The sequence below is a fragment of the Anser brachyrhynchus genome (assembly GCF_964034855.1).
Source record: "Anser brachyrhynchus genome assembly, chromosome: 8".
In the NCBI taxonomy this organism is placed as follows: Eukaryota; Metazoa; Chordata; class Aves; order Anseriformes; family Anatidae; genus Anser; species Anser brachyrhynchus.
Genome location: NC_137702.1, coordinates 24,219,064 through 24,244,726, shown reverse-complemented (window position 1 = coordinate 24,244,726; position 25,663 = coordinate 24,219,064). Strand labels below are relative to the sequence as shown.

The window sequence follows — 25,663 nt, the reverse complement described above, 5'->3', positions numbered from 1 at the left end:
CGTATGCAAAATACTGGCAGGTGAGCGCTATCTCTTGTGGTGCTGCTGGGCACAGCACTGGCACTGCCCAGGGCACCCAGACCCCCCCCCCCCCTCTTCTCCCCCTGGGGAAGAGGTGGCTGCAGGGGTGGGGGGGGGGGACAGCGCAGGATGGATGCACGTCAGGGTACCACGTTTGGCGGGTTGGTTTTTTTTTTCTTCCCCTCTAGGACTGAAGCAGGCAGCCCCGAGCTGGGCCGGCCCCACACTTGTCGCTGTTTCCCCATCCCTTGGGAGGACAGGGGCTGCTCCAGCAAAGCCAGGAGAAGTCGTCGCAGGCAAAACACAGCCTGAGCACCATCCCCGTGCATGCATTTCTTTTGTGGGGTCCTGGAGGGTGACCCGGACCCAAAGAAAGCCCCAGACAGTTGCAAAGGTACTTGATCTTTTATTATTAACAGCAGGTAAATACAAGATGGTGCCAGGCTGGGGAGGCGAGGGCCGTGCCCTCCAGCAGAGCATCACCCGGCAAATCCCAAAAGGGGACGATTTGGGGTTACAGAGCGCGCAAACAGAAGTCATCTACAGGTATTTACAGCGCCCCCCTCCCGCTGCTGGCTCCCAGACTGGCACCCGCAGCCCCCCGGGGCAGGCTGCAGAGGGCTCCAGGGGGAGAGGGGACAGTCCTCAGCGTAAGTGCCAGCACCGGGGCTGCGCTCGCAGCCGCATCGTACAGGGGGGTCTCCAAAGCACCTGCTGGCCGTCAGGTGGTCCCGAGCGGGGACACGCTGCCCCTCCGCCAGGACACCAGCGTCCCGCCGCGACCTGTAGCCTGCAGCAGAAAGGCCAGCTTTGCACCAGGTTCTGGGTTTGGTGCTGACGGTTTTCAGCTAAAAAAAAGCTCATCGGGGGGGCTACGTCTGGGCCACCTCCTCCTCCTCCATGCGCGGAAGCCAGCGTCCCCTCCCAAAGGAGCAGCCCTGCTGCCACCGGCCCCTCCGCGCTGCCCCGGGGATCAGGAGCAGGTTACACCAGACAAAGGGGGTGGTCCTGGCCTGGGGATCGATCTACAATCCGCCATAAAAAACAGCTTGAAACGACAAAAAATCATTTACTCTTTGATTTGTACAAAATAATAATAATAATAATAAAAATAATAATAATAATAACAAAGGTGCTGGTGGCCCCTCGCTCGCAGTGCCCCGCCGTGGCTGGGGGCTCAGTAGGCAAAGATGACGTGGTAGGTGACCTGGTGGCCATTGTCCCAAGCGTAGAGCAGGCGGTCCTTGGGGTTATAGTCTATCTGCGTGGTGTAGGCGTACTCGTTCTCGAAGAGCAGCCGGGGGATGATCTGCGTGTTGGTGTGCGTGTCGAAGGCGTAGGAGATGTTGGCGTTCCTCTTGTTGTAGCTGTCGACGGCGTACAGGACGCCGCAGATGACGAAGCAGTTCCCGTAGAAGTTCTTCCGCAGCCCCGTCCGCCACGTGGTCTCCTTCTGGGTGCTGAGGTCGGCGGCGTTCAGCTTGCTCAGCACGATCACCTCCTGGTTGAAGCCCTCGTAGCTGATGGCCGGGTAAATGACCCACAGGCCGTTCTCGTCCACGGCGAAGTCCACGTCCGAGTGGCCCCGCCACCGCCACGGCGTGGACTCCTCGTAGGCCACGTCGTGCAGCATGGCCCAGGCGGCCACGTACCGCTGCTTCAGGTCGTATTTGATGATGTTGCGGGTGAAGGCCCGGTTGTAGTAGAAGGACCCGTTGTAGACGACGTGCCCCGTCCCGATCCAGCTGTAGGGGAGCTTGTAGGAGTTGCTCCAGCGCCCTGAGAGGCACAGACACCATGCTGGTGAAGTCCTCCCTTTCCTGCACCCCCTTCCCCACGTCCCGTGGTGACAAGCAAGGTCACAGCCACCACGGGCAGCTGGACCTGCCCCATGCTGTGAACCCCACACCAGGTACCACCACCCACGAGGGTCCTTCCCAACCCTAATATGGAATGGGGACAGTATTTGTGCCAGCCCAGCAGGGCCTGGCACAGCCCCGGGGACACGGGCACAGCGCAACCCCACCTTGCTTGAAGTTGTCGAGGTTCCTGAACTCCACCAGCGTGTTCCCGTAGTAGTAGTTGGTGACGTAGATCCGCTCCTCCCTGGCCAGGGGGTCCTTCATCCAGGCCCCCTCGTTGCGCCCGTAGGTGTTCTGGGTGGTGGGCCCCGAGATGGTGGACAGCGTGTCCTTGCAGCGCCCTGCGCGGGCAGAGAGGGGCTCGCCAGGCTGGAGGCAGGGCAGCTGCACGCTCCCCGGGGGCAGCGGGCATCACCCCTCTCCACCCCCTCAAACCAGGGAGGGGGCTTCAGTAGGTTCCAGAGTTAACAAGTGAAACTTGGTGCCCCAGTACAGCACCGCCCAGCATCTCCCACCAGGGACCAAACCCAGGTGTGTCCCCGAGGGCACAGCAGGAGGGGCGCAAGGCCCGTGGCCACACGCAGGAGCACTCACCGATGATGTTCCTGATGTCCTCCTCCTCCAGCGCCTGCTTCGGGGTGGCGGGGATCATGGGGCTGACTGGCGTTTCGGGGGTGCTCGCCTGCTCCAGGGGTCCCAGGCTGCTCCCCGTGCCAGGCTCAGGGCTCGTCCCCATGTCCCACGGGGTCTGGGCGGTGGTGGCCACGGCGGGGCTAGGGACGTGGCTGGTGGCTGCGGGCAGGCTCTCGGTGGCCGTGGGTGCCACCGCGCTGGCCGATGCTGTCGGCAGCTGTGGGGTCCCCTCCTCGGGCAGCCCCGATGGGGCGCTCGTGGTCCCCGGGGTGGGGGGCGGCCGGCTCACGGTGGTGGGGTCCGGCGTCAGCCCCACGGAGGTGGCAGGGGACAGGGGCACAGTGGCCGGCGCAGCGGTGGTGGGGTCGCTGCTGGGGGTGGGCGGCCACCCCACCGGGGATGGCTTCCGCACGCCCTCGCCCGCCCGCCCGCTGGGCCGCAGGAGCTGGTCTTCGATCAGCAAATCCACCGTGTTGTCCCCGCTGAACAGCTCGTCCTCTGCCGCACAGACACGGGCGTCAGCGGAGCCCCGCTCCTCCTCCCACCTCCCCATGCTCCTTGTACTAAATCCACCCATTTTTCCCCTAATCCCCTGAAGCCCCGGTTCCTGGAGCAGCAGCACCCACAGGCAGCTCCAGAGCCCCCTGCCGCTGTGCCCAAACCCAAACTTTTTGGCTGCTTTGGAGCTTCCTGAGCCAATAAGAGTTGGGCAGGGCAATGACTTGCGAACACATTTGCCCACTGGTTTTGCCACTCTCGATCAACATGCCCAGCTTTAGCCCCACAACACCCCTGAGAGGAGTAGGACTTGGTAGCAGCTTTCATCTCCACCCCACGTTTTCATCTCCTGCCCCTTTATTTCCATCCTGCAGTTTCAGTTTTCCTGCTCTGGCCTCCTCTCAGAAACCACGTCTCCTGGATTAGCAGCTCATCCGTCCCCACGGCTCGCTCCTTTTGCTCATTCCTCTGCCCTGCCAGCAGCCTGACCCAGCACCTCCGCGCCCCGTCCCCCAGCCCCCTGCTCCTGTCCCTCCTCCCGCAGCCACCGTGTCCCCCACGGCGTCCCCACGCACTTTGTGCCCACGCGTTCCCGGGGGACGAGGCTGCTTCTGCTGGGGGGAGCCATGAACCCGACTCACGCTGCTCCTCGATGTCGTTCTCCGACTCGCTGGACTGCGCCTTGTAGTAGGTGACCCCGCGCACGATGGTGGGCTTGGAAGGAGGCCGGCTCCGCAGGCGCAGCTTCCTCTGCAGGAGCTGCTTGGGCTTCTCCTCCTCCGGAGCAAGGTGCAGCTCCGGGAGGGACTCGACGGAGTTGATCTGCTGAGAGATGGTCTCGTCTTTCAGGAACCTCTCCTCGTACTTGCCCTGCAGGAGATGGGAAGCTTGTTACGGGATGGGCCTCAACGGGAGGATTTTGGGGGAAGTGCAGGGGTTTGGCACCGGTCGTGCCATCCTTCCTCGGGGCTTGCCGTGCCCTGCGTTCGATCACGAGTGATGGTGGGCAGCCGAGGCCCAGGGCCGCAGCAGCCACGGCTCACGGCTGCGGGATTTCACCTCATTAAAGCAAAATGGAAAGACAGACTGAGCGTTGAAGCGGTGCCCATTTGGCTGAGGAGACGGGCCCAGGATTCCTTCGAAGCCCTGCTGCAATTAACGGCACGGAAGGGGGAGTGCTGGGAAATGAGGTCACTCGGGGTGATAACGGCCCCGCGCTCTGCTCCGCTGCCCGGGCAGGGCAGGGACCCCCAGCAGGCACCCCCCTGCCAGCCGTGTCCCCCCGTCACGGGCAGAGCAGCCTGGGGTCCCGGGCATCACGAGGGCAGGGGGGCAGAGGCTGCAGCGCCAGGAGCCGCAGCAGGGCACAGAGCAGCACAAAGCCTCCCCGGCTCATACTGCCAGGGCAGTGAGGGGGTCGGGACACCCCCGGCGGACCTTTCCCCCCCCCAGACACCCTTCTTGCCCATCGCAGCTGCAGCACAGAAACCCCTGCCCCAACAGGAGCATCCCCATGTGGGGCAGACCCATGGGATGCCCACGTCTCTGCCCGGAGCCTGCAGGCGCAGGAGCTGGCAGGGAGCTGCTCGTGATGGAAAGCAACGTGCTGCCCGTCCCCGGAGCCCCCGAGCCCCGCTAATCAAAGGCTTCCCAGCGGTTCCCAGCCAGCCCCGCGATGACATCAGTCTTTCCGAGCACTCCGACCTGGAAAAGCGGGAGGGGGAGGCGCGGGGAGCAGCCCGGTCCCGCTGCCTCCCACGTCCCGGCCGCAGCTGGGCCGTGCCGGGAGAAGCAGGCTGGGGCCGGGCTTTGCTGAGCGGGGAGGGAAATAACCCGGTGCCGGGCTGCCTCGAGTGCCCAGCGTTACGGTGTGGTGCTGGGGGCAGGGGGAAGGCAGAGCAGGGCTGGTGCCAGGCGGCCGTACCTCGGTGTGCACGTAGGCAGCCTCCGCGTCCCTCTGCAGCGAGCCCTCGATGTCGGGGAGGCTGTTGGAGATGAGGCTGGAGCAGTTCTCCCGGCACTGGGGCTCCTGCAGAGGCTCCTCCACAGCGGCTCCCACCCCACGTCCATCCTGCGTGAAGTTCCTGGACATGCCCTGGGAAGGAGAGAGGGGCTTCACCCCAGCCCAGACCCCTGGAGGCGGGGAGCTCTGGGCTCCTGGCCCTGCTTCTCCCTGGGGCTGGGCACCGAGGGGCTGCTGCCGTCTCAGCTCATAACTTCTTGGTCCTCTACATCTTCAACTGCTCGAGTAGACGGCACATCAATCAAAGCACTTTTGCACATAGCCTGGAGGCAGTTCCCCCAATCCTTCATCTCGAATCTGTCCTGCCATTAATCTCTCCTAAAATCCGCCGTGACCTCCATCTGCGACCTCAGAGCTGCCAGCTGAAGCAACAGCTGCGAGCTGACGACAAAGCAGAGGAGATGCTAGCTCTGCAGACCACAGATCTGGGGGTCAATCCCACAGCATTTGTGTACGACACCTTGTCATACTGGAAAAAACTCGCAGTCCCTTCCCCTCCAAAAATACCCACCCGAGCCCAGTTAGCCTGCCACCCCATAGGGCATTTAATTTTGATTTGCGTTTAATTTTGAGGCTGAGTCCTGTAACACAGGGACTTCTCAGCAAGCCTTTTGTTGCAGTAAGAAAAGGAAGAGGGGAGATTTAAGATGCTCTCCTAGGAGAGAAAGAAGCAGCTTTGACACCCTCCTCCTTCGGGGAGCATGGCTGTTTCCAACTGTCCTGTGCCCTTGTCACTTATTTAGTGTAATATCTGGTCGACGGGGACAAAATCCTTCTCCCTGTGAGCAGAGGGCCACCACCGACACGGTGCCCTGTGATGCTCCCTGGGGCCGCTCAGCTGCTTCTCCAGGGAGCAGCTGCCAAAACCCTTCTCGCCTGGGGGCCCGACACTTGGGAGCGATGCCGGGACCTCCCCCAGCACCCAGCTGTCCCCTGCACCCGGTCCCGCGGGCAGGAATTTGGGTGCGAGGCCGGTGACAGGAGGCTGCTCCCAGCTGCTGCCTGCAGCTGACCCGTTGGGAGGTGCCAGCCCCGGGCAGGAGGCAAGCAGAGCCCCGCTGCCTTCTGCAGGCCCCGGCTGCTCGCAGCAATGTCGGCAGCCGCAGGGCAGTGCCCGGAGCTGGGCTGTGCCCGCAGCATCCTCAGCGGGCACCAGTGGAAGAGCGAGAGCAGGGAGAGCACAGGGATGCTTTCCGTGGCACTTCCCAAGCCTCCGAGCCGACATTTTCACCTAGCTGGCCTCAGGCTTGCACAAATCCACGGGGCGGGACGCCCCCCACGCCGAGCCCCGCTCAGCAGCAGCACAGCCCCGTGTCACCGCTCCCCTTCCTTCCTCACCCAGGACTCAACAGCAGCCCCAACAACACCTGGGGAACAAGCCAAACCGCAGGAGGAGGGTGGGATTGCAAGCACTCACAGCGGTGTTTTATTATTTTCAGACCTCAAAACCCTTTTCCTCCTTTTGGGTCAACACCCTGTTTGGAAAGCCGGCTGCTCGCGGCCAAGCGTGCTCCTCTCGGCTGTCTCTTGCCTGACCCCGAGGCGGAGCACCCCGTGCCTTCCCAACACACTTTGCAAGTGGAATTTTGGCTTTATAAATCACCGCTTCTTGGCTGCTGGCCGCAGCCGAACGGGACTGTGCTGCTCCGACAAGAATGCGGGACTGCTGCCCGAGACACGGCCCCGGGGAGCGCGCCGCGCTGCTTGGTCTGCAACCTGGGCCTACGGAGCTGAGCATGGCACAACGAACTGCCACCCTGCGTCGTGCTAGCCAGAGGAATGCTGAACCATATCTATCTTTCAGCAGCGCCGAGGAACGGGAAGGAGGCTCTGAGCCCGCCCGAGGCACCGGGTACAGGGTTTCAACCGCGGCCGCAGCCCGAGGGCGAGCGGGGCCTGCCTTACCTCCTCCAGCCTCTCCACCCGGCCCACCAGCTTCGTGGTGATCGAGTGCAGCTTCAGCAGGTCCAAGCCGTAGAAGGCACTTTCCAGCATCTCCATGATGGAGGACAGCTGCAAGGCAAACAGAGCACACCATCAGGCACAGGCGCTTGCTGTGAAGCACCCAGAAGGGTTTCCGCAGCCACAACTCAAGGGTAGCGCGCGTATCCGAGCACAAGAGGTTTAGTAAAGAGCAGTTTTGTCCCTATACAGACAGCACTCTGCATCTGGGGACGATGGGCTACTCTTGATGGTCCTTACTTCCACCTGGAGGGGACAAACACCTCAGCCCACCCAGCCCGCCAGGGCAGGCAGGGACATGGCGCGCAGCACCGAGCGGGTTGGGTGCGAGGGGAGCGCGGCGCTCACGTCCCCAGGGCTTAGCTCCCCGAGTGACACGGCTGGCAGCCGAGGAGCCAACAAGCGAACCACAGCTCACATAAAATGAGTTTGAGATCAGACTCTGAGCTCCTGCCATCCCGTGCTTGTTTTTCCTGGAACCAGGAGAAGCTTGTTAAAAAATAAAAATACTCACAACGGCAACAGCAAGCAGGGGCTGGAGTTCAGCGCCAGCCTAGTAAGAGCCGGCTTCCCCGGCGAACAACCTTGTTCGAGGGATGCTGCCTCCTGCCTCCTCCTTACAGCCCCCGTATGGAGGTGCCCTGCCCTGGTCCCACCCGGGTGGGGATGGCCGTGCAGCCCCGCATTGCCCCGTGCCAGCCCCGCTGCTGGGAGCAGAGGGCAGAGGAGCCCTGTGGTGGGGCACGGGCACGGGCTGGCTGGGAAGGGCTCCCGGACCGCACACTGTCTTCCTCCTGCTCCCCCTGGCCCACGTGTACAGCACCACGCTGCACACCTCGTGGCCCTGACAGCCAAAAAGCGTTGTCAGTGCATGGGGATCCCTGCAAGGAGGTGGGGTTTCCTCCCAACAGCCTCAAGCTGATCACCAGAGCCCCATAAACATGGGACAAACACAGGCAACACTGCTGGCAGCACTCGGCTTCTTCCTCGGCCTCTGCAGTCTCCCAGTGGAGCTGACAGCAAGGGAAAGGTTTTTCTTGTGCCAGCAGCAAGAGACAAGGACTGTTTCATGGCTACGCATCCACTTTCCACTGAGACCTGGACCGGCACTACCGACACAACACATGCACAGCCCCTGGAGAAACGCACTTTCCCTCCAGGCTGGATCACTTCCAGCGGCACAAAGGTTGCAGACTTCCGTAAGTGTCTTCCAGCCCCTCCCGAGCACGCGCACGGTGCTGCAGGTCAGGCACCAAGCCCCCAGGAACACCAGCCACATCCGCCAGCAGAGGACCAGCAGCAAGCTGCCATCCCACAAAAAGGGATCTTGGATTCAGCTGCCCCGGGCTGACCCTCCCCGATGCATCGTGCCGATGTGCACACACCGACTAACTCCATCTCCCTCACTTTGCCCACTGTGGGTTTGGTTTTACCACTCTGAGAGCCCACACATATATTTGATGCACGCACTGGGGTGCTCCCAGCACTGCCCGCCTCTCGTTTTGGGGAGCCTCCCGTGCCGGTGCCCGGTGAGCCCATTCTCACAGCTCCCATGGCCGGGCTCTCGCAGCAAAGACACTCCCCACGTGTGCAGTGCTTGGGCAGGCTCTGTGAGGCGGCTTGGCCGCGGGTCCTTGCGAAACGCCTGGGGAGCCGGGGCCAGTTCCTAGAGGGCCGGCGGCGCTCGCACCGCGGCTGGCTGCGAGCGGTCCCTGGGGAGCGGCAGCTGGAGCCAGCCGTGGCCGCACTCCCCGGGGGATTACGGCCGTCGGGGACAGGGCACGGCGCTGCCGGCCGAGTGGGCTTCTCCGGTGGATGAGGGACCACCAAAAAACTCCAGACCGTGATTGCGCCTTCCCCGCAGCGACGGGTGGTCTGCTGTGCCTGTTTGTCTTCCCTCACCGCAGGGAGCTCGGACGGGGAGCTGCTGACTGCCTGCAGCCTGACGGGACGAAACACGTCCCCAGCTCCGAGTTAATCAGAACAAACCCACACGTCCCCAGCTCCAAATTAATGGGAACAAGCCCATTGTGCAGAGCTGCTAGACCAGCTGTGGTGGGGCATCCAGTAAGGGTCAGGAGGACTTGGGGCAAATACCGCCGCGTGCGGAAAAGGGAGAAAAATCTGAATAACACAGAAGTGCCAGTGTTTAAAAAGGACAAAACCCACCCCGCCGCCGTCCCCGCCAGCACTGTGGCACACTTTCGTGCTGACACATCAGCGGCTTTCAGCCTGCAGAAACCAAACCAGCTTTGTGAGCATCCCACGGGGCGCCCTTCTGCTGCAGGACAGCGCAGCACCGAGGGCAGGGGGGGACGAGCGGGGCCGTGGGGGAATCATCCACAGCAGCTGCCTGAGCCAGTCCTGGCCTCGTTCTTACTGAGAACGTGTGGATACGGGAGTAACAAAGTTTTGTTTTCCAAAGCATAGGAAGAAGAAGGCTTCAAAAGGTTTTTTTAAAGGGAGAAATAGTGGGGGGGGAAAAAAAAAAAGAAAAAGAAAAAAGGGATTTTTAAAAGCTACTATGAATATTACGAGTTGGCCACGTTTTGGGGCCGTACTCCTGAGCTGGTTTTGATTTGGAGCAGGCAACCTGTGCTGAAAGCTCCCTGAGCCCTAGCTCTGTCCCGGGAGCCTTGCTGCGGCAGTGGCAGGGGACAGCACTGCTGTCCACCCGTCCCTCTGTCCGTCCATCCATCCATCCACAAGGGCTTTGACGCCCGCCAGCTGGTGGTGGCAGTTTCCCCGAGGCTTTTTGTACGCTCCCAAGCCTGGATGGATGACTTTATTGGAAAACGCAATTTGTGCCTCTGGGCCCACACAGAGCAGACTGTCCCCTGGTGCCTAGAGAACATCGCCAGTGCCACCCGCTCTCACAGCGCACCCTCAGGAGGCACAAGGACCCCGAAAACTCAAGCCGTGCTCCTACCTTCAGGTCACTGCTCTCCGCCTCCCGCAGCTTCTTCAGCCTGAAGTCCCCCTCGCAGGGGTTGAGGGCGGACGGGGGGGCCACGCACGCGCACTTGCAGCTGGGTCCCGACGTGATGGTTTCCACCGTGTAGAAGTCCTCGGCTCTGAAGGCGCCCTCGTTAATCCGCTGGCAGGCGCCGCGGCCCAGGGGCCTGACCAGGCACTTGCAGCGGCAGTCGGAGCCCTCGGACACCGCCTTCACCTTGTCGTAGTCACCTAGCAGCTGAGCGCCGGCACCGTCAGGACCCTCGGGGAGCCTCACAGTGCCCCGAGCCTTGAGGAACCATCCCAAAACCGGTGCCCAAGTCCCCTACAAAGCGCTGGGCTTTCTGCCCCCCTGCCTACATGGGGAAAGCTGCCTTCCTCCACCGGGGTGTTCTTCTTGTCTGTATAAGACGGACCCAGGCACTAGGAGCTTTAGGGGCGAAGCCCATCCCGCTGTCCCTTAGTGCTTTGTGTCCTTTTGGGAACAGCCGCCCCGTAAGCCACCTGCTGACCCGGGCGAGACGTCTTTGCACGGGCAAGCAGGGCTGGGGCGGCTGGAATAACCCTACAAGCAGCGAAACCTGGCGGTGGGACGGCCCCGCCGAGCAGCCCCGCACAACGCCGGGCATTTCCTTCACGGGGATCCGCAGGCAGCGCTCCGGGGGAGCCCGAACCTAACCGGGACGGGGTTTTGCCAGCAGCCACCCCCAAAAGCTATTCCGGAGGGCAGACAACAGCACGCAGTGCAGTTCTGGGGGGGGGGGCACAGCCCGGCCACGGGACGCCCCTCTCCGGGCACCCAGAGCCCCCCCACGCGCCCACCCAACACCCCCCCAGGGACCCCCCAGCTCCCCCCAGTGCCCCCGGGGGCAGCATCCCGGGGCGGTACCGGCACCCCCCCACCCCCCCCGGCACCCCCCGGGCGGTGCCCGCCGCGGGCACCCCCCCGGACCTGCGAGAGGATGTTCTCCTGGTTGTCCGCCTCGTCCTGCAGCGGCGGCTCGGCGGAGGGGCCGGGGGGGCCGCCGGGGGGGGGCCCTGCCCGGCAGCCGGCTCCCAGCGCCGCCAGGCACAGCAGCAGCGGCAGCGCCATGGGAGGGTTGGGGGGGGGGGGTGAGGATGAGGATGGGGATGAGGATGGGGATGAAGATGATGAGGATGGGGATGGGGATGGGGACGCCGCTGCGCGCTCAGGTGCGGCGCGGAGGGCGCGGGCGGGGCCGGGCAGGGCCCCCGCCTCCCTGCCGGCCTCCCGGCCTCGCCCCCGGCCTCCCTCCCCGCCTGCCTCCGCGGCGGGCGGAGCCGGGGCCGGGCCTGGGGTCGGGGTTTGGGGCCGCCCCGGGCGGTGCTTCCCACCTGCGGCGCCCCCGGGGCAGCCCGAGCCCCCCCGGCCGGGGAAATTGGGGAGGGGAGAGCGGGGAGGGGGGGGGCGAGGCCCGGCGCGGAGCCCGGGGGGGTCACGCGTGGGGGGAACCGGGCGCAAAGGGTGGTGCTGAGGGTGCTGAGACCCCGCCGTGCGGCCACGCGTGGGGTTTCTCGGGGGGGCTGTGAGCTGGGCCCGCCGGCGCCGTGTCACACCAACGTGTGTCACACCAACGTGGGTCACAGCGCCGTGGGTCACAGCGCCACGTCCCGTGAGAGGGGACAGAAAGGTGCCAGGCGCTGGCTCGCTTTCTGTCCCCAGCGCCAGCATGGTTCCCATCCTCCGTGTGCTTTGGGACACAGGGAAGCTGTGCAGGTGGCACATCCCATCCCGTCCCATCCCATCCCATCCCATCCCATCCCATCCCATCCCGTCCCGTCCCATCCCATCCCATCCCGTCCCATCCCGTCCCATCCCGTCCCATCCCATCCCATCCCATCCCATCCCATCCCATCCCATCCCATCCCATCCCACAGAATCGTCACAGAATCACAGAATCGTCTAGGTTGGAAGAGACCTCCAAGATCATCTAGTCCACCCCACCCCACCCCATCCCATCCCACCCCACCCCATCCCATCCCCACCCCATCCCATCCCCTGAAGAGCACGGCTGGAGCTGCCAGGCAAGAAGAAAATGACTTATGTGAGCGATGAAGTGCCTGAGGCACGGGGGACAGCCTCAGATGCTGGCTCTAAGGCTGGGACCACAGCCCTGGGGGTGCGAGGCGCCTTCTCCCCCCCCGGGGAGCCAGCCGGGGCCGGATGCCGTGCCGCAGGCTGGCAGTGCTGGTTTCTTCCCAGGGAACAACAGCCCTCGGGCGCCAGCTCCCTCACGTCCACCTCCGTCGCTCCGTGCCGATGGCAGCTGAGGTCGCCCGAGGGGCAGCCTGTCGGCACAGAGCCCGAGACCCGTGCTTTTGGAGCCCCGGCTCGTGTCCCACGGGGCCTGCGGGCTGCCCAGACCGCACTTGGAGCTTTGAGCAAAACCACCAGGACAGGCAGGTCTGCTCCTTGCTGTGACGCTGGATCCAAGGCAGGAGGGGTGCCACCCGGGGGGCTGCCCTGGCCCCCCACAAACCCTCCCTGCAACCCCTTCGGCCCTTTCCTCACGGTCACTTTCAAAGGCTGGAAAAAGAAGTGAAAGAAATCAGCCACGGGGTTTCGGAATGAAAAGTCAGGGTCTCCCACATCCTTTGTTGCCGTCTTTTCTTTACAAGGGGAAGGAACTGGTGCCGGTGGTGTTTAGTCTGGGCTGAAGACAAGTTTAAGCCTGTCCTTTGGGGGCGAGAGGAGACAGCGGCAGGCACTTCTGCTCTCTGCGGTCCTCTCTAAACTCTGAATATCCCTCCTCCAAGGGAAAAAAAAAAAGAACACACCACCACGAGGAAACCCGCAGACAGAGCTCTCCGAAGCAGCCCTGAGCGAGCACAGCGGGGCCGCAGCACCACCGCGCGGAGCTGAGCGCGGAGAGGAGCCGCTGCTGGCACAAAGCCCCGAGGAAGGCAGGATGCGCGCTGCCACACGCTGACAGCTGGGGTTTCTGGCTCGGGACTCCCTGGAGATCATCTGCTTTCTTACAGCAGGGGCACGGCGCTGGCTCAATCAGCTCAGGGTCCACCAGGACCCCAGGTCCGTTTGTGCCAGGCTGCTTCCCAGCACAGCCTGGTGCTTTGTTCCGCCCCAGGGACAGGAATTGGTGCTTGCCCTCGCTGAGCTGCCTGCGGTGCCACCAGCCGCCTCTCCAGCCCGTCAAGGGCCCCTGGTGCCAGGCACTGCCCCCAGCTCCGTGCCGTGGGCAGCCTCGTGAGGGTGCCCCCACCCAGACGGGTAACGGAGCTGGCAAGGGCACTCACCTGCGCGGTCCCCAGCCACCTTAGGGCCAGAAGCTGAGGGGTACTGGTGGTACCACGTCCCTGGTGGGACACGCCACCTCCCTTGTCTGGCCCGGAGGTGAGCTGTGGTTGACACCTGCACGTGCCCGGTGCGTGCCGTGGCCCTTCCAGCACCTCGCTGCACCTCACCTCCTGCGGCCTCTGGCCCAGTGAGCACCAGTGCCAGCACCACATCCTGCTGGAAGAGAGCAGAGCTGCTGGAGGCAGGCCCCATTATTAGCATCCTCATGCTCGGTCTTGCACAGCACTGTACGTTACCCCAGCTGTGCCTTCCAGGGACCACATACGGAAATGTGCCCGCGGAGCACGCTGCCACCGCCAGCGCCAACGGGGGCTCGTGAGGGCGGCGCTTCTGCGACTGCCAAGGGCCGGCTGAGGTGAGCCTTTGGGGCGAGAGGTGGCCCAAGAGCTGCACGCACCCGGGGACAGCACATGGCTAGACGAGGGAGCTGACGCCCGTCCCTCCGCATCCGCTCCACGCCCAGGATTAGGAGCGCTCCCTCCCAGCCCCGTTGGTGCAGCAGAGCTGTCCCGCGGAGCCGTGTGACGAGGCAGGAAGGCTCCTGACACGGTCCCGAGCTGCACAGCAATTTGAGAGGCTTCCTCGTTGACCTCAGCAGTGGCACTTGCGTTTGCACCTGTGAGTCAAACGGGTGAATGCATGCGTACCTGTGCTGGGAGCCTGCCCTTCCCGAGGCTGCCCAGCGCGTGTCACCTGCAGGAGGCACGCCTGCGCCAAGCTGGGATTGCAGCACCCTGGACACACAGGGCAGCTCTGCCCGAGCCAGAATAGAATGTGTATTTTAAAAGAGTGTTTTTTTTTAAACCAGGCGAGCTTTGCTGTGCCAGACGGCTGTGATGAGCCCCCAGGCGTCCTGGGCAGCTCTCCCTGGTAAGGCCTTCTGAAAGCAGCTTGAAGCTGGGCTTTGGAGAAGCCACGCCAAGCCAAGTTGCACAGGAGCTGAGTGTGGAGCTCAGGCCACATCACCGCGATGTGAGAAAAGTGGGCTTCAAACACGTTCTGCCTTATAGCCGCATTATTCTGAAATCCACGCTCCCTGACTACGCCACTTCTCCGAGCAGTGCCAGGCTGGGGGTGTCAGAGACTGGGACCTGTGCAGCACGGTCCGTGCCCTCTACCTGCGGGGTGCAGGCAGCACAGCCTGGAAAATGGTCCAGGATAGGAACCCAGATTTGGCACCACAAGACAAAATAGCCAGAGGGTGATGGAAGGGAGCATCCAACCCCCTGACCCCATCTCATCCCCTCCTTCTTCCTCCCAGGTGCGTGCAGGCAGCTGTACACATCCCGCCTCACTGACATGCCAGCCAGTTGGTACTGTCCCCACCTCGTGCTGTAATTAAACCCGCCCGAGCCCCTGTGATCAAGGGGAGGTTCCGCCTCTCGGTGTTTCAAAACCCAAATCCCCTTGAGCACACACACCAGGGCAGCACAACATGCCCTGGCCATTGCGTGCAGCTGGACGAGACCATCCTGGGGTTTTGAGGTCGTGTTGCCGACACCAGTGCCCTGCCATGCTTGCTCTACATGCACCTCCCATGCTGACATACCCAGAGACACAGATAGGAGAGTTGCCTCTCCATTTCTGGGTCTTTTGGGGAGCACCAGCACACCCCCCCTGCCCTGCTCACGCCTGCACACCCCTCCTGTGGCTGCAGGCTCTGCAGCAGCAGCAGGGAAGCCGCAGGACCCTCTGCCTGCAGCCGTGCCGGGCTGCCTGGGAGCAGCAGCTCCTCTCCCCCGGGCTTTCCTGGCTCCAAGCCGCCTGCCACCATCCCCAAAAACACAGGTCCTCCAGGAGGCTGTGCTGTGCCTTCAAATGCCTTCTATTCCTGCACATCCTGCACCACGGTCTCTGCTCCTGCGGGGCTCTCCCTGGCAGTTTCACCTCCTAAGGTGGCTCGAGCTGCCCTGACCTGCCTCAGAGCAGCCCCAGCAGCAGCGTGCCCAGGTGCAGTGCCAGCCCCTCACACATCTGCCTGCCTGCCCTGCATGAGCTCTCACCAAACCCATGAAAAACAGCACCTCTAGAGGTGAACCTTAATGGAAAATGCAAAATAAAAGGCCTGTAGACAAAGGCTGTGATGTGGCAAGCTGGTTGGGAAGGACAGAAATATCCCCTCACAGCAGCTCGCATGCACATCCACTGCCCCAGGAGCCCCAGATTCCCTGTTTTGGGCAGCACAGCCCTGCAGGAACACGGGAGGCTCCAGCTGACAACTTACAGGGGCCAAAGCACTTCTCATGGCTGGGTAAGCGAGGATGCAAAACCTGTTCTGATCTCCCAGAAAAAAAAAAAAAAAAAAAAAAAAAAATTCTGGGGAGAATTCCAATTTGGACAGAAGTAAGTCTCCAAGGACAGCTTGGCTTCAAACTTTATGGCTCCAGGAAAATCAACCTGGCCATCCCACATAACTCCCAGCCACTCTGGCATTCTCCTTGGGATGCCTCTGTCCTTAATGCCCTGCTCTGCTGTCTCCTGATCTCAGCTGGGGACCTGGCAGGGCATGCAGGGAGACATGGGCAGAGTCCTGCGCACCCCAGGCAGCCCCTGCAGACGCTGCTGGTGGTCAGAACTGGCCAACATGGGCAAGCCGAGCACGGTAAGGTTTGGGGCTGCAGGTCTGTTTCCAACCGGCCGTGCTCTCACGGTGCCCAGGGTGCTGTGGTTCAGTCCCCAGCTCCCATGCGGTGAGGAACCTGACCTGCCGGTGTGCCTGCATCCTGCTGCCAGGGTCCTTGGGCTGGGGCATAGCCAAGAGGAAAAGGTGGGGAGCAAATGTGGCTTAGGAAGGGCTGATAACAACATGACAGGGCTCCCTGGCAGAGGCCCGGGTCACGAGGAGGCTGGCAGGACCTGTTGCGGCTGCTTACAGACACGGCTTGGCACACGATGGGCAGTGAGCAGCAGCTCCAGGGCAGGTGGCTGAGCCGTGAGGCACCAGGTGTCTCCGGGACACAGCCACCTCGTGCCATCAGCATACCCCCAGCAGGACGTCTGGGATGGAAGCACCACCCATCCTGTCCCTTTGCGCCATGGGACACCAACATCAGCTCCTCCAAGGTCACTGCCCACGGCTCACTGCTCGTGGGGGATCCGCTGAGGATGAGAGCACGATGGCATGGTGTCTCCCATCCATAACCCTGCACCCTCACAGGGAGCAAAGCAAGGAGATGCCATGGAGCCAGCCTAGGAAGGCTCAGGGAGGCTCCTGTGCCCAACATGAGCAGCCAGAAGAGCTGCCGAGCTTGCCAGGGGCTCTGCTGGGGAAGGAAGTGCCGGGGGCCATGGCCACGTGGGCGGGAGGAAGGCTGGCATCAGGAGTAGGCCTGGCATCCGTCAGGAGCTGCCTGCCCAGGCACGGATCCTGGCAAGGCACGGATTTGGTCCCAGGCCTTGTGGGAGCCAAGCTGGGTGCTGCTCCTTCGCTCCTTCTGGTCCTCGGTGACTCCTTTCTGGAGAGGCAGAGAGCACCCAGTCCTCACCCGTCTCCTGCTCCCTCCTCTCTCAGCCACATCTCGGGCTGCAGCTCCCACCCACCCTACGTAGCTGGAGCCAGCTGGGCTGTAAGTGACAGTGGATTCCAGTTGCATTTGGAGCAAGGCAACTCGTTGTCCTGTGGAGATAAGAATCTGGTGGCTTGGGACTAGGCACGATCAGTAATGATAGGGGATCGCACAGCCCGGGCATGCAGGATGCTGTGGAGCAACCACAGCAAGCTTTCACGCGCAGCACCTGCCCCAGAGCCTCTCTGGAGGCTCCCGAAGCAGGCACTGCGAGCAGAAGGCTCCCGTTTTGGCACTGACTCACCACTGCTCCTCACCCGTCACACATCCCGGCATTTCTCACCCACATGCATCACCCCGGCTCCACCACGCGCCCTGCGCTCCGGGCAGAGCTGCCTCTGACGCACGACGGGCCCGTCAGCTCCACGTGCGCGGCCTGGGCCTGCACCTGACTCAGCCGTGGCACCAGGGGTCTCTGCTCTCCTAGCTCACCCGGTGAGGAGACGGACACAGGCCGAGGGATGCATGCGGCTGCCGGCTCTCCTTGACCCAGTTGCCGTTTCTCCATTCCCAGTTTCACGCCTGGCTGCGCCCGACAGGCTGGGGGATTACTGGGGATTAAGCTCCGCGTGCAGACACCTGTCAGCCAAGGGCAGGGCGCTGGGAGCCATCCCCATCCGTCCCCGCGGGCAGGCTGCTGAGCACCCAGAGCAGACACCCAAAAACCAGGATGGATTCACCCAGCAGGGCACCCACCCCAGGAGCTCAGCAGCAGGGCTGTGGGGCCCACACCCAGCCTGGTGTTGGTGCAGGGACATGCAAGAGGGCCCAGGAAACTCCTCGGTGGCCTCCCAGGGAATCTCACCTCGAAGGACGTGCCCTGCTGTCCGTGGGGATGCAGAGGATGCGCAGCTTCTCACCCCGTGGAGGGGAGGAGATGGGGCTGAGCACAGCCAAGCTTCCCTCTGCAGAAGAGCATGGACAGCGATGCTGGGGTCACAAGGGTGGGCAGAAACCCTCACGGAGCAGTGAGGTGCTGTGATGAGGGCTGTAGAAGACCAGACCACCTCCTCCGACTGGAGACACCTGGACTGACTGTGCACCTCCAGCTTCACACTGAACCAAACCCAGGGGAAATCACAAGGTTTATTCCCTATTTCCAGGCCGTCCCATCTCTCCAAGACCGGGATTGTGCTGCAGTGCTTTTTGTTCCTCCTCCATCCAGCTCCGTTCAAGCAGGAAGTGGAGCTGAAGATCTCCAGAGGTGACTTCACATCCACCAGCCACAACCACATCCTGCAGGAGATGCCCCCAAAGCCCAGAACAAACACTGCTGCGTACCAGGTGCCGTCACAGCAACCGAACAGGTGAAACTAAACCCTGCACAACAGCTCAAACGCTTCACCAACCTCTAACCCCAAACCCTCAAGGGAGAGCCACAAAGTGCTTTGGGGATGAGCCCAGACACCCGTGCGCAGCTCTGATTGACTCCAAAATCACGGATAGCTCAAAGATTGGTTGGAGTATCATGCTTCCCCTTCCTCTGCATACAACACAGGCTTGACCCATCCCACCAGGCTCAGCTTCCCTGACACCTGCACAACTTCAGCCCCCAAATACAAGAAAAAGAGCCAGTCAAGATAAACGCATAATTCCTCTCTGGAGCAGCAGCTGAGTGTTTCAGGCACACAAAAGACTAAGGAGAGGCAGCCAGCTGCTGGTAGCGGCTCCTTCCCCACGGAAAAGGGCACCAGGAAGGTGGAGCTCTGTCCTGTAGGGTTTCAGGGGTCAGCCGAACCAAGCCACAGCACCCCGCTCTGCCTCGCACAGCCCTGACTGCACGTAAATAAAGGCACGAAGCACAGCCCTGGCCTGCTCCACAGCTGCCAGAGCTCAGCCTCCCTCCCTGCCTCACACTGCTGCTGCAAGGCCGCAGGGCAGCACCTGGGCATGCTGAGCACTCGCTAATAGGGCACTAATAGATCAGTAATTATGTGACAAGGCCGGGTGAGTAAGTGCCAGAGACATCTACTTCTCCCAAGTGCCTAAAGCTGGGAAATAGACAGTCCGCAGGTGTTCCGCACACAAAACCACACTAAAGTCCTCAGAAGTTACTAATGCCTTCCCCTAATTAGAAGGAAGAGGAGAAGTAGGCCCAAACAGGTTGCTCACAGCTCTCCTGAGGACCCAACCCCACACCTCCCCAGGTAGGCCGGGGCTCATTGTGCCAGGCCACACACAAACCAGTAGTCGAGTGTTGAGCAAAAACCCCATTGCAGCAAGGCCACAAGTCAGTTCCAATTATTTATTTGTTGCAGCGTTTGAAGTACACCAGGCACTCAGTGAAGCTCCCAAAACAGACAACAGGAAGAATACTTGGTACAGTAAACACAAAAAGACAGTTAAATAGATAAAATAACAGGGTAACCTCTCATTCGTGCTACAGAGCAGTCTAGCCCTGAAACCTAGCTACCATCAGCAGTTTCAGCCTTTCCAGATGGTCACAGTTGGAATATATGGCCCCAAATCCACAGGATGGCTCATGTCTGGACAGGCACCTGTCCTCACAGCTGAGGCAAGGGGTGCACGTTCATTTTAGGCCCAGCCCAGCTTTTCCTGGAGCTTTGCTTCAGATGTGACAGAGCCTGACTTCCAGAGGTCAGATCTTGTTGAGCACGCCTGGAGAGCTGGCCCCAGCTCGGGTGTAGGCACAGAAGCTGCTCTGCCAAGGATGGGCCTTCAAGTACTGCAGGATTAGCCACAGGTCACGAGTGGGAGCCGTCTCGAAAGACTGGTGGAGCCACGAGGCACGGCGGCACCCAGGCTGTTGCCTTTCCCACACTAAGCCAGATGTAAACCATGTTTTGAGGTTCTTCCCGAGCTGTAGGCAGCTCAGTCATGCTTTTGGAAAACAAAAACTCGCAACTGTGTTAAGACAGTTTCCACCTACACTAGGTTTCCAGTTCTATGCCAGAAAGGTCCCATACCAGAAAGACTAAGTATTTCTCTTCAGTTTTCACATTTCCCTCTTCAGGAACTGTTCACCTTCTGTAGAGAAGGAAGATGGGGTCTGAAGCCGTGTGCCTGAACAACGGCAGGCACAAGTAGCACCAGAGTGAAGGAAGCCCATGTTACTGACGTGAGCCTGTTAACCCACAAATACAGGCTTTTACTTAGTCTAGGAGGTCACCGTATCTCTCCAGAGCCTGCTCCTCCAGTTCCAACAGCTTCTGGTAAAACTTCTCAGCAGTTTCTTCATCCACATCCATCTGGAAAAGAGTAAGATTAGTAAGAGGCTCTGCTGACGGCAGCCAGCACAAGCCCTGTGGGCAGCTCTGGGGACAGCAGGATGCCCCTGCAGAACTTGTGTTCAGAGGGGCACCCAAAGGCATCCAACTCCAGGGCACAGGACAGAGCATGTTTTGGGGAAATCACACACTGATCCTGTTCTGAGCAGCACCTCCACTGTCATAACACCAGGACATAGCCTGAACCTGATCGAGTCCAGCTCATGGTGCAGCAGAGTCCCAGGTGTGAAGCACGGGCATCAGAGACCTAAATACCTCCAGCTCCCATGCCCCACTGCCATGGGCTGAACTTCAGCTGACAGCAGCCGTTCTTGCTGCTTCTCTCTGCCCCCAGCACAGAGGGACCATGCGACTAAGGAACAGGCACAACAACCTGACTTCACCCCACACCACACCGAGCTTCACATCCTCTACCACAAACCTTCCTGGCCTGCCCTAGAAGCTCCCAGACCCCAGCACAGGGCTGGAGGTACCCCAGGAAGCCTCACAGACAACCCCAATCCCTCCCTGCACCCAACACACGCCCAGTTCCTGCTCCAGAGCAGGACCACGGCCCAGCCGAGCCCCCCACCACAGGGGGCCACCCTGTTCACCTTTCTGGGCTCCACGTAGTTCTTCCCCAGCCCAGAGGTACAGCTGTGGTACTTGGCAAGCGCATCCAGGTACTCTGGCTTCTGTTTGAACAGCCACACCTAGGACAAACAGCAGTGGAGCAGAGATTTAAGGGACAGGGTTTTCCCCAAATCCCTCCCTTCTATGGAAACCCAATGATGGGCACGAAGCATCCAGCACCTGTGGGGCCAGCCCTGGCACTGCTGGTGCCCCGGGGCTCCCTGCTGGGAGCGATTCAGAGGGGAGATGCAGCACACAGCCTGCAGCAGGGCTCTTGGTTCCAGCCTGCAGACACAGAGAGCTACCCAGGAGGGAGGGCTATTAAATCAGGTTGTGAACCACTTACATGGGCTTCTGCTCCATTAAACGGTGTGAGGGTGTAAGTCTTGGCAAAAAAGCGTATCTGAGGGGAAATGAAATACAAGGCAGAATCAGTGTTTTGGCCCAAGGTTTCTCTGGCAAGCTCAGCAACACGAGATCACCTACCAGGGGTAGAAATGCTTTTGAAATCCAACTAAAGGCCACAGCACCTGCTTGCAACCAGAGCACCTCTTTAGCATCAGGAGCTCGGTTCTCTGGAGCCCCCCACCAGATCCAGGACCCCCACGCCTCCATGTGGAGCCAGCCCAGAGGCAGGGTGCCAAACAAGCACCCTGCAGGCGCCTTGTCTCCGTGGCATCGGGATCACGTAAGGCAGGAGGCAAAACGGATCCGCAATGCCACCAGCGCTGGAGGACACACGAGAAGGCACTGCCTTCTACCTTCTCCTCTGCCAGAGAAAGGTGATCCGGCAGGGTTGGCTGCTGCCACGCGGGCAGCTCCAGCAGGAAGGCCCATCCTGCTACACCTGCAGCAAGGCTGCAAGCAGGGACAGTACCGAACCTAAAAGCTGAATCCTCAGGAAGAAAGGCAGAGGCAGTTTGGGGAAGCAGAAGGAAAGGCAATAGAGAGCAGATGACTTTGTATTTTTCAGTATTTTTTTCTATACCCTTAGAAAGCAAAGCCTGCTGCAAAAATGAACAGCATTTCAAGGCACAAGGGACAAGTTTCATCCTGAACTCTGCTGCCACTGAAACCCAGTATTTTACGGGCCCACAGCAGGCTGTCAACGGGAGCTTGAAGGGCTGAGCTCTGGCTGTGTGTACAGCACTGCCCAGCAGCAGAACTACAGGAAGGGCTCAGGGGAGCTCAGCTGGGAAAACTGAGCCCCAAGATGCTAAAGGACAGGTCTACAAGATGTGGTTACACTTTCTCTGCTTCTCCTTCCCACTTGTTCCTCAGGAGGAACTGATAGCAGAGCAAAGACACCAGCAGGGCCCTCTGCCCAACACCATGTGGATGCAGTAAAGCCCTGTCCTCTAACTCCCCAAGCCTTCCACCTTCTCTGGAGGAACAGCCCCCGAGAAGCAGACACCCAGAGAGAACCCAGAAAGCCCTCCGACAGATCACAGGCACTTCACACTGCTGCACAGCAGTGCAGTCACAAGTCAGCACAGACAGCTGAGCTGCCAGCAAGAGCAGCAGGGAGGAGACCGCCTCTTTCCCCAAAGAAGCCTGCAGCTCCAGGTCAGTATTACCTTGAGGAACCACCAGCCCCTCAATAAAGTCAGGAGGCTGCTTGCAAAGGGCCAGCTTGCCCAACCCAACCGAAGGGACAGCTACGTAGCAGCAGTAGCATCCAGGAGCCACAAGCAGGCTGCACATCACTGGCAGTGAAACACATCAACACCTCAATCCAAAGCAACTCCAACACATGCCCCCAAACCAGCCAAGAGCTTCACTCACCAGCCACATGATGGGCATTAGCAGCGTCCACAGAAACACTGGCAAAATTCTGTAGGTCATGTTAGACATGACGAGACCAGGACAAACAACACTGGAATACAGACCCTGCACAGAGGAAACACGGTTTGTAAGTTCCCCAGAGTAGAGAAGGAAACATACCCCTTCCCTCGGGGCACTTCCCAGCAGGACAGTGAAGGGGATTACAGAGAACAATAGCACATACCCATGTCTCTGGGACTGCAAGAACCAGAGTGATCAGACTGACCTTTGAGGGTCCCAAATTAGAGGCCTTCACATTAAATCCGTGCCTGTTACAAGCCCACCACACAGCCTCCTGACACATCAGGACCTCATGCTGGTGGTCTACATGCAGTTCAGCAGCCACCCCACAAGCCCACACAGTTACAGCAGCAGCTCTTTGCTCTTTAAGATCAACTCTTCATCTAAAGAGAAAGCTTTAGGAAGGTAGGAACCTCTCCTAAAAGCTTCTGCTTTCAGCTAAAACCCACTGACATTAAAAACAGACAAAATCTCAGCGGTGGGCTGCCCAACCAGGAAGCTGGCAGTCTGAGAGCCCCCATGGTCAGTTCTTACATGTGCACTAGGAAACATACCCAACTGCTAGGAATTAATGCAACGAGGTAACAACAATGCAACGATAATTACAAATAGGAGGTGCTCATTAGTCTCTTCAGACACACAAATCCCATTGTCACCTGCTTATTAAGTCTCCTGTTCAGAACCACACTTGTCAGGTCAGTGGCGTATTTGGAGGAACTGTATGATTCCTGCCCCTTGGCATGCTGATAGTCAGAGAGGCTGAAGGCAGATTCCCTGGCGTTGCTAGAAGAGGTCCAGATGAGCCGGGAAGGCTTTTCGTTCCCACAGAGCAGAGACTCGAGCTGACGGATCTGCAAGAGACTTGTTAGCCTACTGAGCATGGCACTTTTAAAGCCTTACGGTATGGTTTTACCGTTCTGAAAAGCTGCTCCCGGTCTTAGCCAGTCTTCACCAGACTGGCCACACGCAAGCCAGCAAGCTGTATAAGAAGTTCTGACAGAGAAGCCACAGCTCAGGTGCAGCTTCAGCCCAGGTTTCCCCAGGAACACCTGCAAGCAGCTGGCACCCTTTGGCACAGCTGTTTAACACCTCAGCATCTAACAGAACCAAGCCTTGGTGTCCCCTCCCAGGAGGGACAGAACTACGCACAGTTTGCCTCTCTCCACCAACCACAGGAACCTTCAGATTGCATTATCCCTTGCCATAACAACTCTGCCACCACTTGGAGCTATTTTAACAAAGCCTGAGACCTTTGTCCTATCATTCCTTGTGTGTCAGACTCCAGCCTGCAGCAGTGTCAGCAGCTGTAAGGCAGAACTGATCCCTCAGCCCCCACTGTGTCCGACCCTAGCCACATCAACCAGACTCGCAGCCCGATCTTTGTACGCAGCCTCACCAGGATAAAGTGCCCAAAGAGGTTGGTAGCAAACACCTCCTGCAGCCCGTCTCCATTCAGCCTGTCCGTCTGGGTCATTACGCCTTCCGCTGTGGTCAGCATGTGAAGCAGCTTCCTGGAAGCCAAGGACAGGAGTTAGAGAGGAATGAGAGACAGAAGCCAAGCTCCGCCATGGAGCAGAGACCTAGCATCAAGCCTAATGCACATAAAGAAAGGAGCCTAGCATCTATATTCAGCACCCAGCTATATTAGACCCCATGCCCATCAGGCGCTGCACCGGGTGCTGCAGGGCACCTCACCTGGCTGCCAAGCCCACCCCAAGCAAGCCCACACCTCATATGGGGACGTGCTCCAGGGGCAAAGGTTTTAAACTGAACAAGAATGGATTTGGGTTAAATATAAGATTTTTTTCATGGGGTTGAGGCACTGGCACAGGCTGCCCTGAGAAGCTGGGGAAGTCCCATCCCTGGGAGAGTTCAAGGCCAGGCAGGAGAGGCCTCGGGGCACCTGGACCTGGTGGGAGGTGTCCCTGCCTGGGGCAAGGGGGTGGACCTGGCTGGTCTTTAACATCCCTTCCAACCCAAAGCAGTCTGTGGATCTGTGCCAAGGAAGGGGAGCAGGGTCTTCAGGGCACACCTCACCCACCCCAACACCCTCTCCGTGCAGTAACCACCCCCACATCCCCCTACCCGGTCAGGAGTCCCTTCCAGAGGGCCTTGAAGTTCACGTGCGGGTTGGGCATGATGCCGGCATTGAGGTAGACAAAGTCGAGGCGCTGGAACCTGAGTGGAGACGGGAGCAGCAGGGTGAGGGGGGCGTGGGGACGGGACACACAGGGACGGGGGGGCACGCGTGGGGACACTCACCGGCATCGGAGCTCCCTCGCGGCACGCAGCACGGAGGCCAGGCTGCCCAGGTCCACCTCCACGGTGGAGACCTGGGCCGCGGGGTGCGCCTCCAGGATGGCATCGCGCGTGGCCTCGGCCCTGGGGGCGTTGCGGCAGGCCACGCACAGGTGGATGCGGCCGTCCTCCTCCAGCAGCCGCCGGCACAGCGCCAGCCCCACGCCGCTGCGAGGGCACGGGGGGGAAAAACGTTACGGGGACGCGTGGGCGACCCACGGCATCCGGTCCCGGTCCCGGTCCCTGACCCCCGTCCCTGACCCCCGTCCCCGTCCCTGACCCCCGTCCCCGGTCCCGGCCGCACTCACCCGCTGGCGCCCGTGACCAGCACCACCCGCTCCATGCCCGCACCGCGATCGCCGCCCTCCGCCCGGCGCGCTATAACCGCCTCTTTCCCGCCTGACGTCACCGCCCCGCCCTCCGCCCTCGGCCAATCGGCGCGCGCGGCGGGGGCGGGGCCGCGGGGGGCGGTGGCGTGATGGTGGGCCGAGAGCTGGTGGGCGGGGCGAGGGAGGGGGCGGGGTCTATAAAGACCACGCCCACCGCTCTTAGCCACACCCACCATTCTTAGCCCCGCCCACTTCTTAACCACGCCCACCCCGATTAGCCACGCCCCCTCGCCCCCAAGCTCGCCCCCCCCCCCCCCGGGCCCCGAGGGGGCAGGCAGAGGCCCCATAGGGGTCCCGTAGGGGTCCCTCGAGCCCCCAGTCCCCTCCTTGCCCCACACAACCCCCATCCTCCTCCCTGCGCCCCCCACTCCCCGCCAGCAGCCCCCAAAGTCCCCGTGCTGCCCCCTGAGGGTC

At 61.0% G+C, this 25,663-nt stretch overlaps 2 protein-coding genes across 3 annotated transcripts; both read right to left on the bottom strand.

Annotated features, from left to right (window-relative positions):
• Positions 1-411: 411 nt before the first annotated feature.
• OLFML2B (olfactomedin like 2B) lies at positions 412-11,202 on the bottom strand. Of its 2 annotated transcripts, none has more exons than XM_080602386.1 (8): positions 10,907-11,202; positions 9,929-10,192; positions 6,943-7,050; positions 4,939-5,109; positions 3,590-3,884; positions 2,478-3,014; positions 2,048-2,224; positions 412-1,800 (listed from the first exon to the last, which is right to left on the bottom strand). In XM_080602386.1, exons 1-8 carry the CDS (start codon positions 11,045-11,047, stop codon positions 1,199-1,201), a joined length of 2,295 nt encoding a protein of 764 aa, XP_080458512.1. In that variant the 5' UTR covers positions 11,048-11,202; the 3' UTR covers positions 412-1,198. The 2 variants fall into 2 exon arrangements, with proteins under 2 accessions (XP_080458512.1, XP_080458513.1); XM_080602387.1 differs by having other exon boundaries at positions 3,656-3,884; positions 10,907-11,201.
• A 7,886-nt stretch (positions 11,203-19,088) lies between these two features.
• HSD17B7 (hydroxysteroid 17-beta dehydrogenase 7) lies at positions 19,089-25,290 on the bottom strand. The gene is made up of 9 exons (XM_080602264.1): positions 25,169-25,290; positions 24,825-25,028; positions 24,648-24,740; positions 23,959-24,073; positions 23,219-23,413; positions 22,503-22,607; positions 21,064-21,120; positions 20,699-20,797; positions 19,089-20,066 (listed from the first exon to the last, which is right to left on the bottom strand). Exons 1-9 carry the CDS (start codon positions 25,201-25,203, stop codon positions 19,971-19,973), a joined length of 999 nt encoding a protein of 332 aa, XP_080458390.1. The 5' UTR covers positions 25,204-25,290; the 3' UTR covers positions 19,089-19,970.
• Positions 25,291-25,663: the final 373 nt, after the last annotated feature.